The sequence below is a fragment of the Vicugna pacos genome, chromosome 19 (assembly GCF_048564905.1).
Source record: "Vicugna pacos chromosome 19, VicPac4, whole genome shotgun sequence".
Lineage (NCBI taxonomy): Eukaryota > Metazoa > Chordata > Mammalia > Artiodactyla > Camelidae > Vicugna > Vicugna pacos.
In genome coordinates this window covers 46220431-46239100 of record NC_133005.1, presented here as the reverse complement: position 1 = coordinate 46239100, position 18670 = coordinate 46220431, and the positions used below count along the sequence as shown (strand labels likewise).

At 64.3% G+C, this 18670-nt stretch overlaps 1 protein-coding gene across 1 annotated transcript in view; it reads right to left on the bottom strand.

Annotated features, from left to right (window-relative positions):
* Positions 1-4472: 4472 nt before the first annotated feature.
* COL20A1 (collagen type XX alpha 1 chain) overlaps positions 4473-18670 on the bottom strand; it is a 30513-nt gene continuing 16315 nt past the window's right edge. The window contains exons 15-33 of the mRNA XM_072943537.1: positions 18453-18595; positions 18183-18315; positions 17681-17823; positions 17357-17486; positions 16177-16212; positions 15035-15173; positions 13079-13221; positions 12760-12869; positions 12135-12293; positions 11959-12036; positions 11366-11452; positions 10739-10792; positions 8716-8769; positions 8539-8592; positions 8185-8238; positions 7285-7356; positions 6777-6812; positions 6619-6685; positions 4473-4654 (exon numbers count right to left, since the gene is read on the bottom strand). Of these exons, the coding sequence (XP_072799638.1) occupies positions 4473-4654; positions 6619-6685; positions 6777-6812; positions 7285-7356; positions 8185-8238; positions 8539-8592; positions 8716-8769; positions 10739-10792; positions 11366-11452; positions 11959-12036; positions 12135-12293; positions 12760-12869; positions 13079-13221; positions 15035-15173; positions 16177-16212; positions 17357-17486; positions 17681-17823; positions 18183-18315; positions 18453-18595 (1874 nt within the window). The remainder of the gene's footprint in view (positions 4655-6618; positions 6686-6776; positions 6813-7284; positions 7357-8184; positions 8239-8538; positions 8593-8715; positions 8770-10738; positions 10793-11365; positions 11453-11958; positions 12037-12134; positions 12294-12759; positions 12870-13078; positions 13222-15034; positions 15174-16176; positions 16213-17356; positions 17487-17680; positions 17824-18182; positions 18316-18452; positions 18596-18670) is intronic.

Here is an 18670-nt window from a genome sequence, read left to right as displayed (position 1 = left end):
ACCCGGGTCCTGCTGGGTCCTGCTCTTTCCGACTCCAGAGACAAATCAGCAAATATGCGAATCTCATTTTCCGGGGGGGGGGTCCAAGCACAGGTTTGATCTTGGTTGGTTCTGAGTAAATTAGTGAGAACCCGGATTTTGTGCCCAGGGGCCCTTGGGGAATGGAGTCGTTAGCCCTGGTCCCACTTGGAGGGATTTGGGTGGCAGGTCTCCCGTGGGTGAGGGACCCTTGGCCCCTGGAGCCCAGACACCTGCCTTATAGGGGTTCTGGGGGTCTTAGGCAAACACTTTGCAGGGGCCTGCTGATGCCCCCAGATCCTCTGTGGGCCCTGGTAGCTTGTGGGGGACCCAGAGGCATGTCCAGAACTGGGTCTCCCTTGGTACCTCCCATGGGTTCCCCTCTGCTCACAGCCCGGGGACCCCTCTGGGCACAGAAGTAGGAAGGACTTCCCTGACACAGTGGCCACGGGGAGCCTGGGGATCCCCGAGGACAACTTGCCTGGGCTGACTTGGGAGCCCCCTGGAGTGTGGTCCCTGGGAGTGGGGGTACCCTCCACAGGCCTCCCGGCCTCAGACTTGTCCTCCCAGGGACAGCACAGGCTGAGCACCGGGGGGCACCCACAGCGTCCCCTGTGATCCTGGGAGAACACTGGCCCTGAGGTGGTGTGGGGGTGGTCTGTGCTGCCCCACCCCTGCTCTCCCGATTCTTTGGAACCTTCAGGCTCCAGGTGCCAGGCAGCGGTGGGGCAGGAAAGTGCAGGCCCTCCCCCAGGAGCAACATCTGGGTGGAGAGAGTGCCCCCACTCCATGCCCCTCAAGGAATCACTCCTCTTATGATGGTCAAACTCCCACCTCTCCAGACCCATCGGTCAGAGGTGTGGCTGGCAGGTTGGAGCCCAGCCTGGCGGTCCTCGTTCTTCCTGCCTAGACAGTGCCCGGGTCCCAAGGTGCCTGGGAGAATTGAATGAATAATTGAGTGACGCTCAGCCCAGCACAGACCAAGTGCCTAACTGAACGGTGCTGCAGAGGTCCAGCCAGACGGCAATGCTGGTTGGAGGAGACGGGCTAGGGGGCTGCTGTCCTCACCCCATCGCCTGTGACGGCTGGACTGGCCCCATCTGTTGAGCTGTGATCAGCACCTGCCTCCTGGAGGCCATCTGGGGCCCCAGTCACAGGATGCTGGGGACAGCCCAGGAGGGGAGTTCACCAGAACCCAGTGACTGGGCAGTAGCCGGACACTGGGCCCCCGAGGACTCAGGTGGGACGCAGATTCCAGATGTAAGCACCTCAATCCTGCTTACGTAAGCAGGTCCAGCACCAGATGTGGGGCAGCTGTGGGGGTGCCTGGGGGGGCCAGCTCAGATGTGGGGCAGCTGTGGGAGTGCCTGGGGGGGACAGCTCAGATGTGGGACAGCTGTGGGGGGGCCTGGGGGGAGCCAGCATCAGATGTGGGGCAGCTGTGGGAGTGCCTGGGGGGGCCAGTTCAGATGTGGGGCAGCTGTGGGAGTGCCTGGGGAGGCCAGCTCAGATGTGGGGCAGCTGTGGGGGGGCCTGGGGGGGCCAGCTCAGATGTGGGACAGCTGTGGTGGGGGCTGGGGGGGCCAGCTCAGACGTGGGGCAGCTGTGGGGGGGCCTGGGGGGCCAGCACCAGACGTGGGGCAGCTGTGAGGGGGCTGGGGGGGCCCAGCTCAGACGTGGGGCAGCTGTGGGGGGCCTTGGGGGGGCCCAGCTCAGATACTCTCTTCTGGATCTGGAGAGACTGGGAGCCCAGAACTTCCCCTTTCTTGTTTTCATTTTTCTTTTTTTAAGAGACAGAAACAAGTCAGAAAACCCCCCAGCGCACAGAGCACTGACATTCCCACCACATTAACCACGAGCACTGTTTTGGGATATTTGCTCCCAGGGGTCTTTTGATTGAGGTAAATAAAATTCACTGATGACAGACTACCTGGTCTTAGGCCCTCAGATCAGTGAGTTTCACTAAGTTTGACGCCTGGGTCCCCGCCCCCCAGAGCTGGCAGCCCTGCCACCCCGTGCTCCGATGTCCCCCCAGAGGTGGGCACCGCCCGGCCCTGACCCTGGTGTGAATGGAAGCCCTGTGGCCCTGCCGGTCCTGGGCGCGGTGTGGTGCAGACCCACCGCGACCTTGTCTCCATCCGTAGACGCTGTCTGTCACCCTTGGCTGCCATGCCGCGTTCTGTCCTGGATAATCTAAACCACGTCTGTCTGTCTGTCTGTCGCCTGTGCTGGCCTCTGTCCGGTCACTCTGACCCGAGCCGCCGCACGCAGGTCTCCGTGGGCCTTCTCGTTTCTCTGCGTTGACCATGTTTCATTTCTGCTCCTTGTGGTGCCTCGACCTCCGGGAGGCCTTCCAGACTCCCTTACTCTCATGCCAAGCCCGCATTTCCTGTCCTGATCACCCAGGGCCAGGTGCCACGCAGCGAGGAGCAGCCCCTGCACCCCAAGGCCTCCTGGAATGACCCCCACTAGCCAGTCCCGGGCTGCCCCCAGCTCAGCACTGCCTCTCCTCAGGAACCCCAGGAGAGGCTCTGGCCTGGGCCCCCCCTCACTGCCTCCGCCCCCGCCCCGGCCCTGCAGAGAACTGCACATCATTCCCCCTTTCTGCAGAAAACCCCCCCTCCTTTCTAAGAGGATCCTGGGTGCTGCGTGACTGGCCTTCTCAGACTTCCGGGGCCTCAGATCCCATTCCCACCGCGTCCGTTTCAGAAGCAGTTCTGCCGGGTGTAAAATTTGAGCTCTTTCCCCCAACACTGGGGTCATGTCCTCCCGTCCTCCGACGTCGAGGGTCTTGCTCTTCTGTGGACAAGGTTTTAAAGAATCTCCCCATTGACTTCGCTCGTTTCGCGTCAGTGACTCTAAGGGTTCGTTCTAAAAGCCGGTCCCACCTGGCTCTCTGAGCCCTTCAGTCGGGGATCTTAAATATTTCTCTAAGTCTCTGATCTTGGAAAAGCTCTCATTTCAACGTGCTGACCCCTTCGTCGACTGTTTCTGTCTGCTCTGAGCCCCTTGTTCGGAGGCAAGGCTTCCGTTTCTATGTTTAGCCTTCCCCGAGCCTCCGGGGGCTTCTCCCACCTTATCCGACAGCCCGGCCGAGGCTGAGCCCGTGAGCACTGAGCCTGCCTCCTTGACCCGCTCCCGTTTTCCTGCCATGTCTCCTCCCACCTGTCCATTTCGGCTTCGTGTTCTCACCCTCCATCCTTCCTCCGTGAGGATATTGTGATTTTTAAGTTAACGGACCAAAGGAGCCTGCACCCTCCTCTCTCTCCGGCGTCCTGTTGGGCCGGGCGTCTGTCTCATTTTCCCCTGTTGACTCATCTCCCAATGCCAGGATGTGCTGTGCGTGTGGATGTGTGGGGCCGTGTGTGCACGCACAGGGAGATGCACGCGTGTGTGTGCATGTGAGGAGAGATTCGGGAGGGACGTTTACTGTCCTGTAAGGGCTTCCTGTAGACAGCTGTGCAGGCAGCTGAGGGCGCAGGTCAGACTGTAAAGGGCCAGGGCCCGGGGGGTCTCTCTCCAGCACCCTGAGCCCCCAGGCCGGGCTGCTGGGCAGGGCGTTGGGAGCCAGTGCCCGCTCCTGCCTGTCTCCCTTCCCACAACGGCGGCTCTCGGGACAGGTGTCACCTGCCGCCTGTACCAGACACTCCCCAGCTCCTGCGCCGTCTCATCGGCCCCTCGCTGGCCATCCGGACAGGGGCTCTCAGCAGGGTCCATGCCCTCCTGCTGCCACCCTCAGCGGCCCCGCTTGGCCTTGGAGACGCACGGGGCTCAGTCCTGGGATGGCCCCAGCCTGTTTCCCTCCTAGGGGCACCAGCACCGCAGCATCCACTCACCCCTGAGAGGGTGGCCCCCACGTGTCTGCCGTGTGAACCCCACACTCGCCAGCTCACCTGGCCCCTCCCCTGCACTGCCTGGCTGATCGAGGGCACCTGGACCTGCTGTCCCCTCACCTTGCCAGGGCTTGGCCCTGCCCGCCCCTTCCAAGCCGTCGTCTCCCCAGTCCGGCTCCCTCCCTCTCAGAGGACGCTAGACGAGGTCCCACTCCCCGGCACCCTGTGGTCTGTTCTACAGGCTGTTTCAACAGATGCCAGGACACAGCAGCCCCTGCTCGGAACCCGGGCAGGGGCTTCCAGTCGCTCTGAGGACAAAACCCAGACCCCCATCACAGGCCCACCCCAAGCTCCAGCGGGCTGCCCCGTCCCCAGCCTGCGCTCGGCTTCCTCCGTCCTCCCAGCCCGGCCCTGCCCAGAACGTCCCATGGTCCCCTACTCTGTTCCTTCTCTGCACCACAGTCACCTCAGGGCCTTCATTGGCCACTGTGTTTGAAGGCGCCCCCGCACCAAATTCTAGTGTTTAGAAAACGACTCGACGTTGAATTGGCCACAGCAGGTGCCGCCCCAGGGCCCAGAGCTGGCGAGACTCCCAGGGGGACCGGCTGGCCAAGGCAGTGGTCACTGCACCAACTGTGGCACCGGGCTGGTGGGCGGGTGCAGGGCGGGGCCGGGTGTTCGGGGGTCGCCGTGAGCCTGAGCACTGGGGGGAGAGCCGGATGCCACGACGCTAGGGGAGGGGCCGCCCACGATGGTCACGTCAGCCTCTGAGGGTGGGTCGGGCACGTCCTCAAAGCCCACTCCTACCCAGGTGACGCAAAGAGGCCAAGGACCCCTGAGCAGGGTCGGAGCTCCGGAGGGACCAGGCAGCACGACCCGGGGCCTCACAGGAAGGGGGTGAGCCCTAAGGTAGCAGGGAGGCCGTGCAGGACAGAGCGGCTCCTGAGCGACGAGGGCGGGGAGCCTGGGACAGGGACGAATGGATGTGGGGCCCAGGAATGCGCAGCCGCTGCCCGTGACAAGCATTCTGGTTTATCTGAACAGGAAACTGAACAGAGCGAAGGTCTCCTCTCCCTCCCCTCCAGGTTTCTCCAGCCGCTCTTGGTGTCCCTGATCCAGGGGGAAGTGCGGGCTCACTTCGGACAGCACAGGGTCCATCCTGTCAGGAGAAAAGGGTGGACAGGTCTGGGGGAGGCAGTGGACAGCTGACATTGTCAGGACGCACCTGCCCAGCATGGTGGACCAGACCCAGGCGTGTCCACATGAAATGTCCCCTCAGGGCACCGCCCCCTCATGCCCCCCGCCCAGGTCCGCACACCAGCCTGGGCCAGGTGTCTGCTGTGGTGCACACCTGCTGCACCCTCCCTACTGTGCTGACCCCCGATCAGGGCCTCCCTGGGTTCCCACTGGGCCAGCTCAGCCTCTTGGACCCAACTGGAGTCCTGCCGGGCTCCCCTGAGGCCATGAGCCTCACACGCCCCGCTGCTGCCCCAACCCCCGCTGCTTTGTCCGAACCGGCACCGTCTGTCCTTACTGAGCAACCCCCCTCACTCCTCCTGCAGGCGGGGCTCACCCATTCCTGCCGGGGGTCCCTGAGGCTCACTCCCAGCCCATCTGACCGACGGCTCCAGGCTCAGCCAAGGGGAAGGAGGGATGTGCTAGGACCCACGGTGCAGGTGGCCAAGGTTTCCTCTCTCAGGGGCCCTGTTCTGATCCCAGGGGAAGATGGGTCCTGAACCTCCTAGGGCCAGCCTTCGGGTCGGGGCTGAAAGCTAGGGGACAGGGGTCTCTGGCCTCAAACAGGCATCAGTCATTGTCTTGGAGGTGGGGGGCAGGAGAGGGGGCTATGTGGGCGCCACGAAAGCACCTGGGCACAGCGAGGGGGCGGTTCTGGCAAAGGCAGTATCTGCGGGACGCTGGCGGGCGCTGATGGACGGGGACCCTCTCCCCACAGAGGCACAGCCCCCGGCAGGGCAAGAGGGGGCCCTCGAATCTCCCCTGCTGCCCCCCACCCCTATCCTCACCCCATCCCGGCCCTCCATGCGGAGCTGTCCTCCTGGCCGGCCGGCCACAGTCCCACTCCAACCCATCTCCTTTCTCCCCCATCGAGGCCACGAGGCCCGTCTCCCCTAATCGGCCTCTCCATCCACCTCAGCTTCCGAGCTGTGAGCAGCACCGCAGCCCTACTCAGACGGATGGACTCAGGACAAGGTCACTGGTCATCCCAGCCAAGGAGGGGGGCGGAGCAGGGAAGGCAGGGGCGGACTGGGCGGGGTAGTGTCCCTAGCCCAGGCTTCCCAGGAGAAGGGGCCACTTTGAGGACCCCAGGAAGCCAGGCAGCTCCGGCTCCGTGTGGGCTCATGGGCCTGTCTCCCCACCTGGAGCCTGGGAGGGCAGGAGGCCTGGTGCAGGGGCTGCCTTGGGCCACACGGAGCAGCCAACCCCTGGACTGGGGGAAGGGCAGCAGTCCCCGCAGACCCCTCCCCAGGGGGCCAGCACCTCTGTCCTCAGGGAGCTGGGCCTCACTATGCGAGCACGGGGGGCCTGGCGCCCTTGTGGATGTGGGAGTGGAGCTTCAGCACGTGTGCTGGTGGGGGAAGGCGGTCAGCAGGAGGTGGGGAGACCCTCCCTCCCTCTCTGGCACATGGCCCAGAATGGCCTCGTGAGGCTGGGTATGCGCATGACCAGGTGCCAGGGAGGACGGAGCTGGCAGGGGTGGGGGGCATGGGAGGCTCTGGGGTCCCCATGAGGAGGCTGGGGCACTCACTCTGGATGGCAGACTCGCAGGCCTGGCCCACGAGCTGGTAGATGGTGGCCAGGGACTGTGGCTCGCCCTGCAAGGGAAGACGGACCACATGGCGAGGTCTCAGCCACCATGGGGGTCAGTGCCTCCCTGGGCCTGGGCCCCAGACACCCCACACTCACCTTCTCTCCTCGCTCGCCCTTGGGCCCCGGCAGCCCCTGAGTGGGAGAAAAGGAGAAATGCCTGGACCCCACTGCCGCCCCCCACCAGACCTCATGCCCAGCTCTGTCTGGGCCGGGTGAAGGCCTCGTGCCAGAACTAATCCAGGGACTCCTCAGTGGGCAGAGGACCCACCTCTCCTGCTTCCAGAAGGAGGCAGCCAGGCCTGTTCCGGCTTCCCTGCCCCCCGGGCCCCACCTTCCTCCACCTGCTGCAGGCCCCCTCCCCGCAGCCTGCAGGCCCAGGCCTGCCCCCAAGCCCCCCAGGCCCAAGCTCCACTCCTGCCGGACCTTGCCTGTCCTGGGCCTGGCAGGGGGCAGCCCTGGGCTCTCTCTGCCCTGAGCTTTCTGCCCGTCCTGGTTTCAAAGCTGCTGGCCATGGGAGGTCCCCAAGGGGTCAGTGGGGACAAGTCCGCACACGTTTGTCCCCCACTTCCAGCTGGCTGGCTGGCTGGGTAGAGAGGGGACTTACCGTGGGCCCCACGGCCCCAGGGGGGCCTCGCTCCCCACCGCTGCCCCTGGCCCCCGCCGTGCCTGGGAGACCCTGCAGAGATGGGTGTAGGGCTTGGCTGCAGCCCCCACGAGTCTCGCCCCCTCCCTCTACGTACCCCCAGCCCTGGACCCAGAGCAGACCCCTTAGCTTGTCCCCAGCCTCCCCAGACTGTGCCCCATACCCACCCAGCAGGCCCTGTGCTCCCCACCCTGTGCCCAGGGCTCCCCCCGCCCGCCCACCCACTGGCGCTGATTCTGCACTGAAATGTCCTGACTGCCGGCTCTACACGAGCTGTCCAGGTGTGACTGAAGCTCAGGCCCCAGGTGGCCTCTGGCAGGAGGGGCAGCCCAGCCCCCCAGTACCCAGAGGCCAATGCCCAGAGGTCTCTTCTGGGTCTGGGCTGCTGGTCCTGGGCCCCCGCTCAGAGCAGCTCCCGGGGACTGAGCTCAGCATATCAGGGACGCAGGCCTTGGAGGCAAGGTGCTTCTGAACGGGGGCAGTGCCCACAGCCCTCCAGCAGGGGGGCCCTAGGCTGCCGGTGGGTGTCTGGAGGGAGAAGGGGGCCCAGGCCACGTCCGGCAGCCAGACTCACTTGTCTGCCCTGCCCACCCTGCCCAGGCCCAACTGGGAGCCCAGGCACCTTCCTGCCGCGGGGAAGTGGGGTGCAGGCATGACCAGGGGCTGCACCAGCCCGCCCCAGTGCGGGGCAGTGGCTGCTGTGCTGCCGGGCACAGGACACTCCCACGCCCAGCAGAGCCCAAGAAGACCCCAGCCCGCGAGATAGAGAGGCCGCCCTGGGTCGCTGCGCTCCGTTCAGCCCCAAAGAACCCTGGGGGATGTGGGTGGGGTGGGCGGGTTCACAGAGGAGGCAGTGCCTACCCTAGGGCCAGGGGGTCCAGGCAGGCCAGATGTCCCCTCCAGGCCTCTCATTCCCTGAGGGCAAAGGAAGGGACAGGCTGGGTGGGGGCACGTAGCCTGTGCACCCCTCCCACGGTGACCCCCCCGACCCACACCTGGGAGGGGTACACACTTGTGCCTAGATCTGAGAACAGAAGAGGCCGGCCCATCTCAGGGCCAGCCCCTCCCTCGGGCGGGGCCACACCTGGCCCCAGTCCACCTGGGTGGCGCTCCCTTCCCCTGGCCAGGCCACTGCGGGGGCAGGACGGGGAGTGAGTCGGGTGAGGGGCAGAGGAGGAAGATCCCCACAGCCTCTGTCCCGAGACCGTCTCCCACCTTTGGTCCCTGGATGCCAACCTTCCCGGGGGTGCCCTGGAGGCCGGGGTGGCCCTGGAATAGAACAGAGGTGGCCAGCCAGGCTGGGGCCAAGGTCAGCAGAGGAGGAGGCCCTGTCCCCAGACCTGGGTCCCGAGCACACGGCCCACATGCCCCGAGCCTGGTCTGACCCACTACCTGCAAGCCGGGGAGTCCATGGTCCCCCTTTTCTCCTTTGACCCCTGGTGGACCCTGGAGGGGAAGATGGACTGGGCAGCAAGAGGACGGGAGAAGAGTGGGGAGGGGGCTGGGGGTAGGCCACACCTACCATGGGTCCCTGGATGGTTCGGCCCTGGGTGCCTGGTGACCCCTGCTGACCTCCAGGACCCTCAGGTCCCATCTGTCCAGGTGGCCCGGGATCTCCCTGGAGGTGGGGTGGGGGTGGGGCTGGGGCTGAGAAGGCACGTGGCCCCTCCTGCAGCCCCTCTTTCGATCCTGCCAGTCGAAGCCCTACCAGCCTGAGGCCCGAGGCCACCCAGGGGCCTTCACCCTCGCTGGCCACCCCAGGAGGGGTCCTGCTACGACCCCGCTCTGTATTTATAGACACCGGAACATTCTGCCGAACTTCTAAGGGACAGATAACACGAATGCCATTTAAACTGCTCGAGGGGGAGGGTATAGCCCAGTGGTGGAGCGTGTGCTTAACATACACGAGGTCCTGGGTTCGATCCCAGTGCCTCCATTAAAAAATAAATTAAAAATAAATAAATAAACCTAATAACCACCGCCCAAAAAACACACTGCTTGATTTGCGGGTTTCAAATAATTGCTGTGAATTAAGCGTATAGGTGAACCTGATCCTACGAGGACAACCACAGGCTTTCCCGGCGGTGACTGTCCGTGCGGAAGCCCTACGCAAGGCGTGAGCGCGGGAAGCCTGCAGCCCGCTCGGCGGCGGGAGGCGCTCGAGGGCCGCGCTGGCTTCTGCTGGAGCAGGAGTGGCTCAGCACCCGGGAGGCCCTGAGCTCAGTCACCAGACTAACAGCTCCAGGAGAGAAGTGATTTGGTCACGTCCCAGCAGTTGAGGAGGCAAGAAGTCTGATCTAATATCCGTTCTTGCATTTGTGAATCTCCTAATCAGGTAAGACCGGGACTTGACCATGGATAATGTGTCTGCCTCCCGGTACCACGCTCCACCGGCAAGCCCTAGAGCATTTCCATGAAGTCAAGGTGAGCACATCCACTGTGACCGTGGTTCTTTGACAAGACTCTGGAGTGTCAGCAACACCAGAAAAATGAACGGGAGTAGTAAAAATCGGAAAGGAGACAGTGAAGTGATGTTTTGCAGGTGATGTAAATTTGAACCAGGAAATTCCCAGAAAACCATCTGAAAATAAAAAACTATTGCAAGTAAGATAATTGAACAAGAAGCTGGGGCACAGAAACAATACACAGAGAGAACGAGGATTTAGGGCAGAAGATGGCGGAGCCGGACGCCAGGAACCGCCTCCCACGCTGACAACAGCCGGCGGGCAGAACCTGGCCCGTCTGTGCGGACGCGGCGGTCTGCGGAAAGCGCGCCGCGTGGAAGACTGCGTTGGAAATGGGGGGGCGGGGGCGCTGTGAGTAAGTGGGACAGATGACGGGGCAGTGGTCTGGGGAGGCTGGAGGGTGGGGTCGTCCTCGGCACCTTAAACACAATAAATTTAGCTGAACCCACATTGCTGTGTTTGAAGGTTCTAGAAACAAGAGGAGAAACCACAAGGAGGTGCACACCCTCAGACTAAGAGAGACCTTTTATAATGGTGCAAAAGCCAAAAGCCTTAGAAATAGACCACGCATTGAGCAAAGAAGGCGGTTTTAAAGTCCGCACGGAGACACACGTGGTAAACCAGGTCAGAGGGCAACAGGGTAAATGCAGCCGCGACTCAGGGCACAGATATTTCCACGAAATGTACAGCTCCCCACAAATGAATAGGAAAGCAACCCAGCGAGCAGGGGGTGGAGGACGCATGTCCAGCAAGAGAGTGGCAGCAGCCATCAAAGGGGCTGGAGCTGCTGGACGGAGAAACGGGCGAAGGCAGAGGATGCCCATCACGGCCAGCCCGCCCACACACGATTCGCAGGGTGGGGCCGTGCAGGGGGCACCGCATCCCGCCTGGGGTTGGGCTGCGTGGGGCCCCACTCCTGCATCCAGGCCCCCAGGACCCCCATGACTTACCCTGGGCCCTGGGAAGCCCTGCTCTCCTGGGGCTCCATTCCTCCCGGGGAGGCCCTGCAGGTGTACAAGCAGGGCTGAGCCCAGCACCCCCCGCCCAAGACCAGGGTGCACATCAGCCCCCCCAGCAATGCCCTGGACTCCAGCCCCCACCTTTAGGTGGAGAAGAGGCAGGGGGTTCGGGGTGAGGGTTTCCTGGTCCCCCCACTACCCACAGTGGCTGGTCACGGCACATGCTCCGGCCTGGGCAGGTCTGGGTTCCTGCCCTGGCCCCTCTCTGGTGAGGTCTGTCAATCACGAGTGGAAGCCTCAGGGTTGTCAGAGGGTCTGGACCTGCCCCACAGCCCAGAGCGCCAGAACAGAGGCTGTGACTCCCGGCCAGCCCAGGACCAGTGCGGTGCTGCAGACCGCTGGGCCTTCCCAGTGGGGAGACGTGGGCTCAAACAGCAGAGAGGGCCCGGCTGGGGAGAGGGAGGCCAGTGGGAAGGAGGGGGTTAGCCAGGAGGGGAGCTGTGGGCCGGGGTGGACAAGATGGCCAGGAGACGTGGGAGGGGGCCACCCTCATCACTATCAGCTGCCCGATGTTGCCAGGAGACCCTGGTCACCCCGGGACAGGAGCTGTGAACTCACCGGAGGTCCCTGGGGGCCCGGGGGCCCAGGGGTCTGCAAGGAACAGGTGCAAGCAGAAGGAAAGGCGGGGCAGGACTCTCCATCCTTCTGGAAGAAAGAGACCCCTGCCATTAAACAGACCCCTCCCCTGGGCTTTTGTACAACCCTGAGCTCTAGGGTATCCACAGACACCGGGGACCAAGGGATCTCCAAACCCACCCCTGGGAGGCTGGGGTGAGGGGTGGGAACAAGGCCCTGGGTGCCCGCCCCCAGGCTGCCTGGCACAGGCCCTGGACAGGACTCCCTCTCTCACTCCCTCGTAGGCCCCTAGCGTGGCCAAGCCCAGTGTGAGCACATGGGGGAGTCAGTGAGGACTCGTGCCCACACCTGTGCCCACAGAAACGGTCAGTGGGCCTGAGTACATGGCAGTGGCCGCTCCCGCAGCTGGGGGCTTCCTGGCCCCAGGATACCCATCCAGCCACGCTAGCTTAGGCACCAGGCCAGGGGCCATCTCCTCCAGGAAGCCTGCCCTGATTTCTCCCAGAGCTGCAATGACCTGGATGGTCCTTCTACCCCCAGACTTTTTTGTCCTCAGTGGCCACTTCCTCGCCTACCGAAGCTGGGAGCTCGCAGCACCTGTCCTCCTCCGCCCAGGAGTCGCTGCACACGATCTGCAGCAACTGGAGCTGGAACTACAGAGAGAGAAAGGGCAGGGTCAGCCGGGCAGTGAGTGGAGGGGGCTCCCCGGCCCCCGACTGACTAGGCTCGGCGGGACGGGGCCCAGGCTCACCGAGGCCGAGCTGCTCCGGGGCCCCCGGGCCTTGGCCAATCTCCCCAGTGTGACGAAGCCGGCAGCGGGCAGGCTGCCGGCCTCCCCGATGGGCCTCTCAGCCACCTTCTGGCAGTCCACGTAGAGCCTGACCTTCGAGTGGCCCACGGCCACGTGCACCTGGGAGATACCACGGTAGGTCCCCCGCCGCCCCGGCAGGACAGGCTCCCCTCCGTGCCCACAAGGCCAGGGCCGTGGCTGGGAGGAGGGACATGACCATCCTGGGGCCTAGGGTCAGGATCCTGACTGCACCCCGTCTTGTGGGACCCCCTTGCTGGGCCTCGGTTTCCCCTCTGTAAAATGGACCAAATGACACCCACCACAGGCCCCTCCCAGGGACTCAAGGGACCCAGGAAGAGGAGTGGATGCTCTTTGACCCTGATTAAGGTGAGGATGTCCAGGGCAGAGTGGACTGCAGGGGCAGAGGCTCTCAAGGAAAGTTCTATCATTCTGGGTGAGCCATGGTGACAGGGGCAGCCTGTGTCCTGCAGAGCCATGGGGTGGGGGTCTGTCCCAGAATGTGGGAGCCGAGAGGGTCTTAGGCCGGGGAGGGACGTGCTGTGGTTCTTCTGGGAACTTCCAGGACCTTGTGGAAGCTCCCAAAGAATATTCTTCTCACTTCAGGCAGGTCGAAGGTGACCTCCTGCAAGGTGGCCCTGGGGTCACGGTTGAAGTAGGTCAGCGACTTTCTGCCGGCTGAGGAGGGGCAAAGAACACGTGAGACCCCTGGGTAGAAGGTGGGGGGGACCCTTCCAGGCCTGCCCAGAGTGGAACAGGGTGAGGGGGTTACGGCCCCACGAAGGGCGTGCAAAGCCTCGCATGCCCCAAACCTCAGAGGCCATGCTGCGGAAGCAGCCCCTGCTTTCTGGGGCGACCTGGGTCCACTGCTCCCCCTCCCAACTGACCATCCAGCAGGACCCCCAGGACGGGCTGGAAGTCCTCGGCCGCCACCTGCCACAACGCGAAGGCCTCTCGGGGCGTCTCGGGGAGCAGGCGCAGAAGGAAGACCACCGTGTGCTCCGGGGGGAGGGCGGCCGGGTGGATGTCACTGTCGGGGCACAGGGAGGGGCAGCTGCAGGCCCAAGAGGAGGCCGGACCCTCGGGGCTGCCGAGCGGGTCCTCAGGGCCAGGCTGGGCCTCTCCTGCCTCCGCTTCCCCGGGAGTAACGCGGGGAGCGCAAGGGTCAGAGCTCCCCTCCCGGGGCTGTCGGGACCCCTGGGGTGGCACGCAGCCCTAAGCCCTGAGCCCCAGGAGGGATGGGAGGCCGTCCCACCACAGCCAGCATCCACGACAATCTATCCTTCAGTGGGTGGGGCAGGTGCAGGTCAAGGGGTCTGGAGCCGGAGGTCTCTGAGCCTGTCTCCCGGGGGTCAGGAGCGCACAAGCCCTTGAGAGCAGCTCACTGGGTGAGTGGTGGGGGTCTGTGCTGGTGCCATGCGCCCCCCGGGTCATTGGAGTCACCCCAAAAAATTGTTCCTAAAGGCCTACAGCCTCCCTGCTTTGCTCCTGGGATAATTAAGAGCCTGCAAAACCCAGCACAGAAGCGATCTTGAAATTTTTTAAGCAAACAGACCCCAGGGCCTTGGCACATGTTGCTGCTTTACCCGAGTGCCCTCCCCTCCCCCATTCTCTCTCTAGTGGCTCCTACCCTCTGCCACCTCCTGGGGAGCCTTCCTGACCCAGGGAGGGACCCTCCTACTCTTAGCAGCCCCAGGTTGCATTCGCGGCAGGTATCGTGATGGGGGTACTCCTGTGCGGGGTGACACACCTGGAGGGAGTGACCACACCTGTGCTGGGTGACACACCTGCAGGACCGTCAGCGCCCACCTCTGGGGCTGTGAACTCCGCAAAGACAAACAGGAAGCACCCATGAGCACTGTGAGGCCCTGGGAGAGCCCCACTCACAGGAGAGGGACGATCGCGGAGAGTCTCTGCAGCGTTTAGCGAGCGCGCAGGGTCTGCTGCGAGGGTGGAGCCAGGCCAGGGGCAGAGGCCGCGGAAGCAAAACCTCAGGGTTCCTGGCAATCAGAGCGACCCACCCGGGCAAAGACCCCAGACCGAGGCTTGGGAGGGAGGAGGGGCCACCGAGGAAGAGGCAGGCCTCAGGCCCCTGCACAAAAAGTAAACCTTGCAAACCAGCCTAAAAGGAAATCAGAACGGGAGCAGATCGTGGGGAACACTCGCAGCAAAGCTCGGGCAAAGGAACAGGACGCCAGCCTGGGCCACACCTGCCACACTGTGTCACGCCGCGTCCGTGGGGAGGCAGCCGGCTGCATGAACCGCCCTGAGTCTTAGTCGTGTGGGGTGGGCTCTGTAGACTTACATGTTTCTCACTTTTCAAATTTCTATTTTAAAGCATGTGATTTACCTTTGCAACTTCAAACATCTTAACTTAGGGAAAAATTATGCTGTGCATGTGGAAGTTCCGATCTGTGATTAAAGACGCCTCTCTGTACACAGAGTGGGGTGGCTCTTAGATGCGGGGTCGTCAAACAAGCCTTTCCGGTGGTTCGTCACTGAGCACAGTGACTCAGGCTATTTGCAGGTTTGTGGAATCAAACTAAAGCACACGGGAGGTAGGAGGTCTCACAAGAGACAGAGCTGGTGGCCCCCGCCCAGAAGTCTGCAGGTCTGATCAATCCCCGGGCCACATGGGGAAAAGGACCCCTGTGGCCTCATTCTGCCCACGTGAGATTGATTCATTTGTGGGACTCAGGTTCCCCTGTGCCAGGAGAGTCTGCCTGGCTGGCTCTGGGGGCGGAGCTGCTGGGCCTGGGGCTCCCTCTCCCACAAACCCCCAGGAGGGTGCCCTCCCACGCTGCTCCAGTCACAGCCCCCCACCCCCACCCCCGCCACCCCACCTGGCCCGGCGAGTCAGCTGAGCGTCCTTGAAGAGCGTGAAGGTCCTGGTCGGGCCAAACGCCGAGGGCTCCATGGCCAGACCGCGGATGGAGGCGTATTCCTTCTCCACTAGGCCGAAGGCCGCCATCAGGTCAAAGCCTGGGGGAGCCGGTGTTCCCGAGGGACAGTCAGAGACAGGGAGTTGGGGGGCCGGAGGCAAGAGCCCAGGTGTGGGTGAGAGGAGACAGCGGGAGCAGCAGCAAGAGGAAGATGCGAGGGAGCAGAGGGGCCCTCCGGTGCGGGGCGGGGGGCAGTAGGGACCTCAGGGGCCTGGTCTCCCACCCTCTCCACCCTGACCTGGGGAAGGACACGCAGGCAGCACCGTCCTGCCCCTTAGGTTGCCCCGGCCTCGGCCTCCCCACAACCCTCAGTGTCCGGACCTCCCCGACCCGGCAGAGTCACAGCCACAGCAGAGCTAAGTCCAGCACCCACTGCGACTTAGCGGGCCAAAGTGGCCATGACTTTGGCGACATGGAATCTCCTGTTACTGGCTCAGTGGCCAAGGCCCTGAGCAGGCAGGCGTGGACGACCTCACCTACCCTGCTGCCCAGCCTCGAGCAGGCCCTGCCCTGCGGCCTGGTCTGAGCAGCTGCAGCCCTATCACTCGCTGGAGGTCCCGCGGGAGATGCAGCCCTCGAGCTGGGCCGCCCTCCCTGCAGCCCACCCTTGCCCCCAGCCAATCTCCCTGACAGCGCAGGGGCGCACACGTCAGCCTTCTCTCTGGGGAGGGCCTCTGGCCCGCAGGCACTAAAGACGCTCTGTGACCCCAGGCTTCGCCCCTCGCCCCGCCAAGCCCCTGGTCCTCAGACGCTCACGGAGGCCACCCTGGGCCTGGAGCCCCGAGCGCGGCCTCTGCCCTCCACATCCAGGCTGTGACCTTGGACAAGTGGCCCTGGACAGGCCCCAGTCACCTCCACTGTGAAGCAGGAAAAAGGCACCAGCCAACCTCAAGGGGCCTTCCTGGAAAAGTGTCAGCCCCGCCTGCCTGCCGCCCTCTCATGATCCCCCAGCCCCTCTCCCAGGCCATCCTCCCCAACAAGGACCCGGCGGAGGAAGAACGGGTCGGGGCTGGAGAGCAGCCATCGCAAAGGGCAGGACCTACCTGGGAGGGAGCCGTCAGGGTGGAGGGCCGGGCAGGCTGCTGAGAGGGGCGGTAGTCAGGGTCAGTGGACCGGGCCTCGGCCTCCACCTGGGGAGGGGCCCCTTGTGGCTGGGCGCCCTGCCTCTGGCTGCAGGTGGGTTGGAGATGTTCCCTGTCGGCACCCACTTGCAGGCCTGTTGTTCCACAGCTCAGGGACCGGGAAGGGACAGAGATGGGTCCTGCTGTCTCAGGTTCTACTCCCGGGAGACAGCACCTGGCTGGGGCACTCCCACAGGGCACTGAACCCCGGGAGAGTACCAGCCACCCTGATGCGCCCCATGCGGCAGGGCCAGAGAGATGCCAGGGTGTGGGGACGTGCCGACTGTGCACCGCTGCCCTGGGGCTGGAGTGGCTAGCTGGCTTGCTCCACTGGCAGGCCAGCAGGTGGGCGCTCGGAAGGTTCGTGGGCAAGTGAGGGCAGGGACCGGGGCCCTCGGAGCGGGAAGCAGCTCTGCCCTTGGACAAGAAGGGTGCTGAGCCTTGACAGCTGTCCTCTGGGTACTGAGGCCCCCATCCCCAGAGGCATTCAAGCCAAAGCTAGGCGACCGCACGCAGGAGACTCAGAGGGAAGCTGGGGCGGTCAGGCTGATCAGCCGGCCTGTGAGGATCCTCTGCTCTGAGGGTCTGATTGTCCAGGAAAACCAGCATGAACAACAAAACAAAAGCCAAGTTCCCTCTAAGCTGGGTCCTGGCACGCGGGTGGCAGGACCCCAGGGATGACCTTTAACACCGAGGGCCCTGGGCTCCGCTGCGGCCAGTCTGTGATCTGCACCCGGCCTCCCAGCTCCTGAGGCTGGGCGTCTGCCCCACTCTTCCTGGACACAGATCCAGGGGAACTCCGGCCTGTCCCCAGCTTCGGGCATCTGTAGGCCAGGCTGCAGCTGAGGCCCCTTGGGGGCGCCCGGTTGGCCCGCTGTGACCTCAGCCCTGGGGTTGGCGTTGGCATTCTACTTGTGGGCAGGGTCTTGCGTGAAAACCCTGACTCTCCTCCCCTAAGCTCTGCAGCGCCGGCCTGTGTGCGGGGAGAGATAGGCCCATGTGTCCTGCTGAGTGGCCCTGTGGGTTCGGGCTCCTGGGGGCCTGCCAGGGTCTCAGGCCTGGCTGGGGTCTGCCGGGGCCTGGGGTCTTGGTGCCCACCCACCTGTCCGGCCCACGGCAGACACTGCCACACTCTCCCCGGCTCCATAGATGGCCGAGACCAGGACCCTGTACTTGGTGGCTGCCAGCAGGTCGGGAAGCGTCACCTGGCTCCTGGGTCCTGGAACAGAGATCTGGGGGGGGGGTCACGGTCACCCGAGCTGCCCCTCCCGAGCGACTTTGCTCATTTGGGCATCTCGGCTCCCCGTCCGTGTGTCCTGCCATGGGAGGGTGGCCCCTCAACAGAGAGGGTGGGACGTGTCTCCCCCATGGCCCAGGCCCTGGGGGCCTGTGGGGGCGTTGGCTTCTGGGCTCTACCCAGACCCACCGATTTCTCTGGTCCTGAGCCTGAGGCTAGTGTGTAGGTGAGCCGGTAGTGGAGGACGTGGCTGCTCGGGGGCGTCCAGCTGACTCGCAGGCTGTTGGGCGACTCAGAGGCCAGGGCCAGGTCAGAGGGCGGGCTCTGGCTGACTAGGGGAGAGCACAGGGTGGGGCCTCAGACGGCAACATGCTCCCCACTGCTCTGCACCTCACCCACCACCCTCCCACTCCACAGCCCCTGCCATGCCAGCCACGCCATGCCAGACACACCATGCTGCCCCGTGGCCTTGGCACAGGCAGGGCCACCACGCCAGCTCTGGGACCGTCTTGGGCCCTGCGTCACCTCTGGTGACTTGGACCCTCGGCCACTCCAGGGATGCCTGTCTGGAGGGCTCAGGAAAGCCCCATGACCCAAGCAGTAAGGCCACAGGGTCAGGGACTGGGGAACTGCCTGTCGGCGGTCCTGGGCCCACAGGGCAGGGTGTCTCAGCAGAGCAGGGGTCACTTACGGGGGCTGTAGCGGAGGGACACGGGGTCGCTGCGGGCCCCGTCCCTGTAGTAGGCCAGGAGGGCGATCTCATACTCCGAGTGCCTCCCCAGGCCAGGCAGGACGGCTGTGGCCAGGTTCCCTGGGACAGAGATCTGTGGAGAGGAGAGACCAGGGGTCCACCCTGGGGACTGGTCCTCACACTGGGGCCTGGCCCACAGGCCAGGGGTGGGCAGATGTCCCATGGTGCAGCACTGGGGTCTGAGCTGGTGGGGGAGGGTTCCCCCCACACCTCATGGGCCTTCCCATCTCCCAGGGGCGTCCACTTGATCTGGTAGACCAGCACGCCAGATGCCGCTGCGGCCGCCCACTCCAGCCGGACTTTGTCCCCAGGGAGCTCGGTCACCGACAGCTGGCTTGGGCTGGGGACTTTCCCTGGAAGAGGGAGGAGGCAAGGGAGACCGCCTGTCCCCACGAGGCCGTGCCCACGTCCCCCCTTTCCCAGGACAG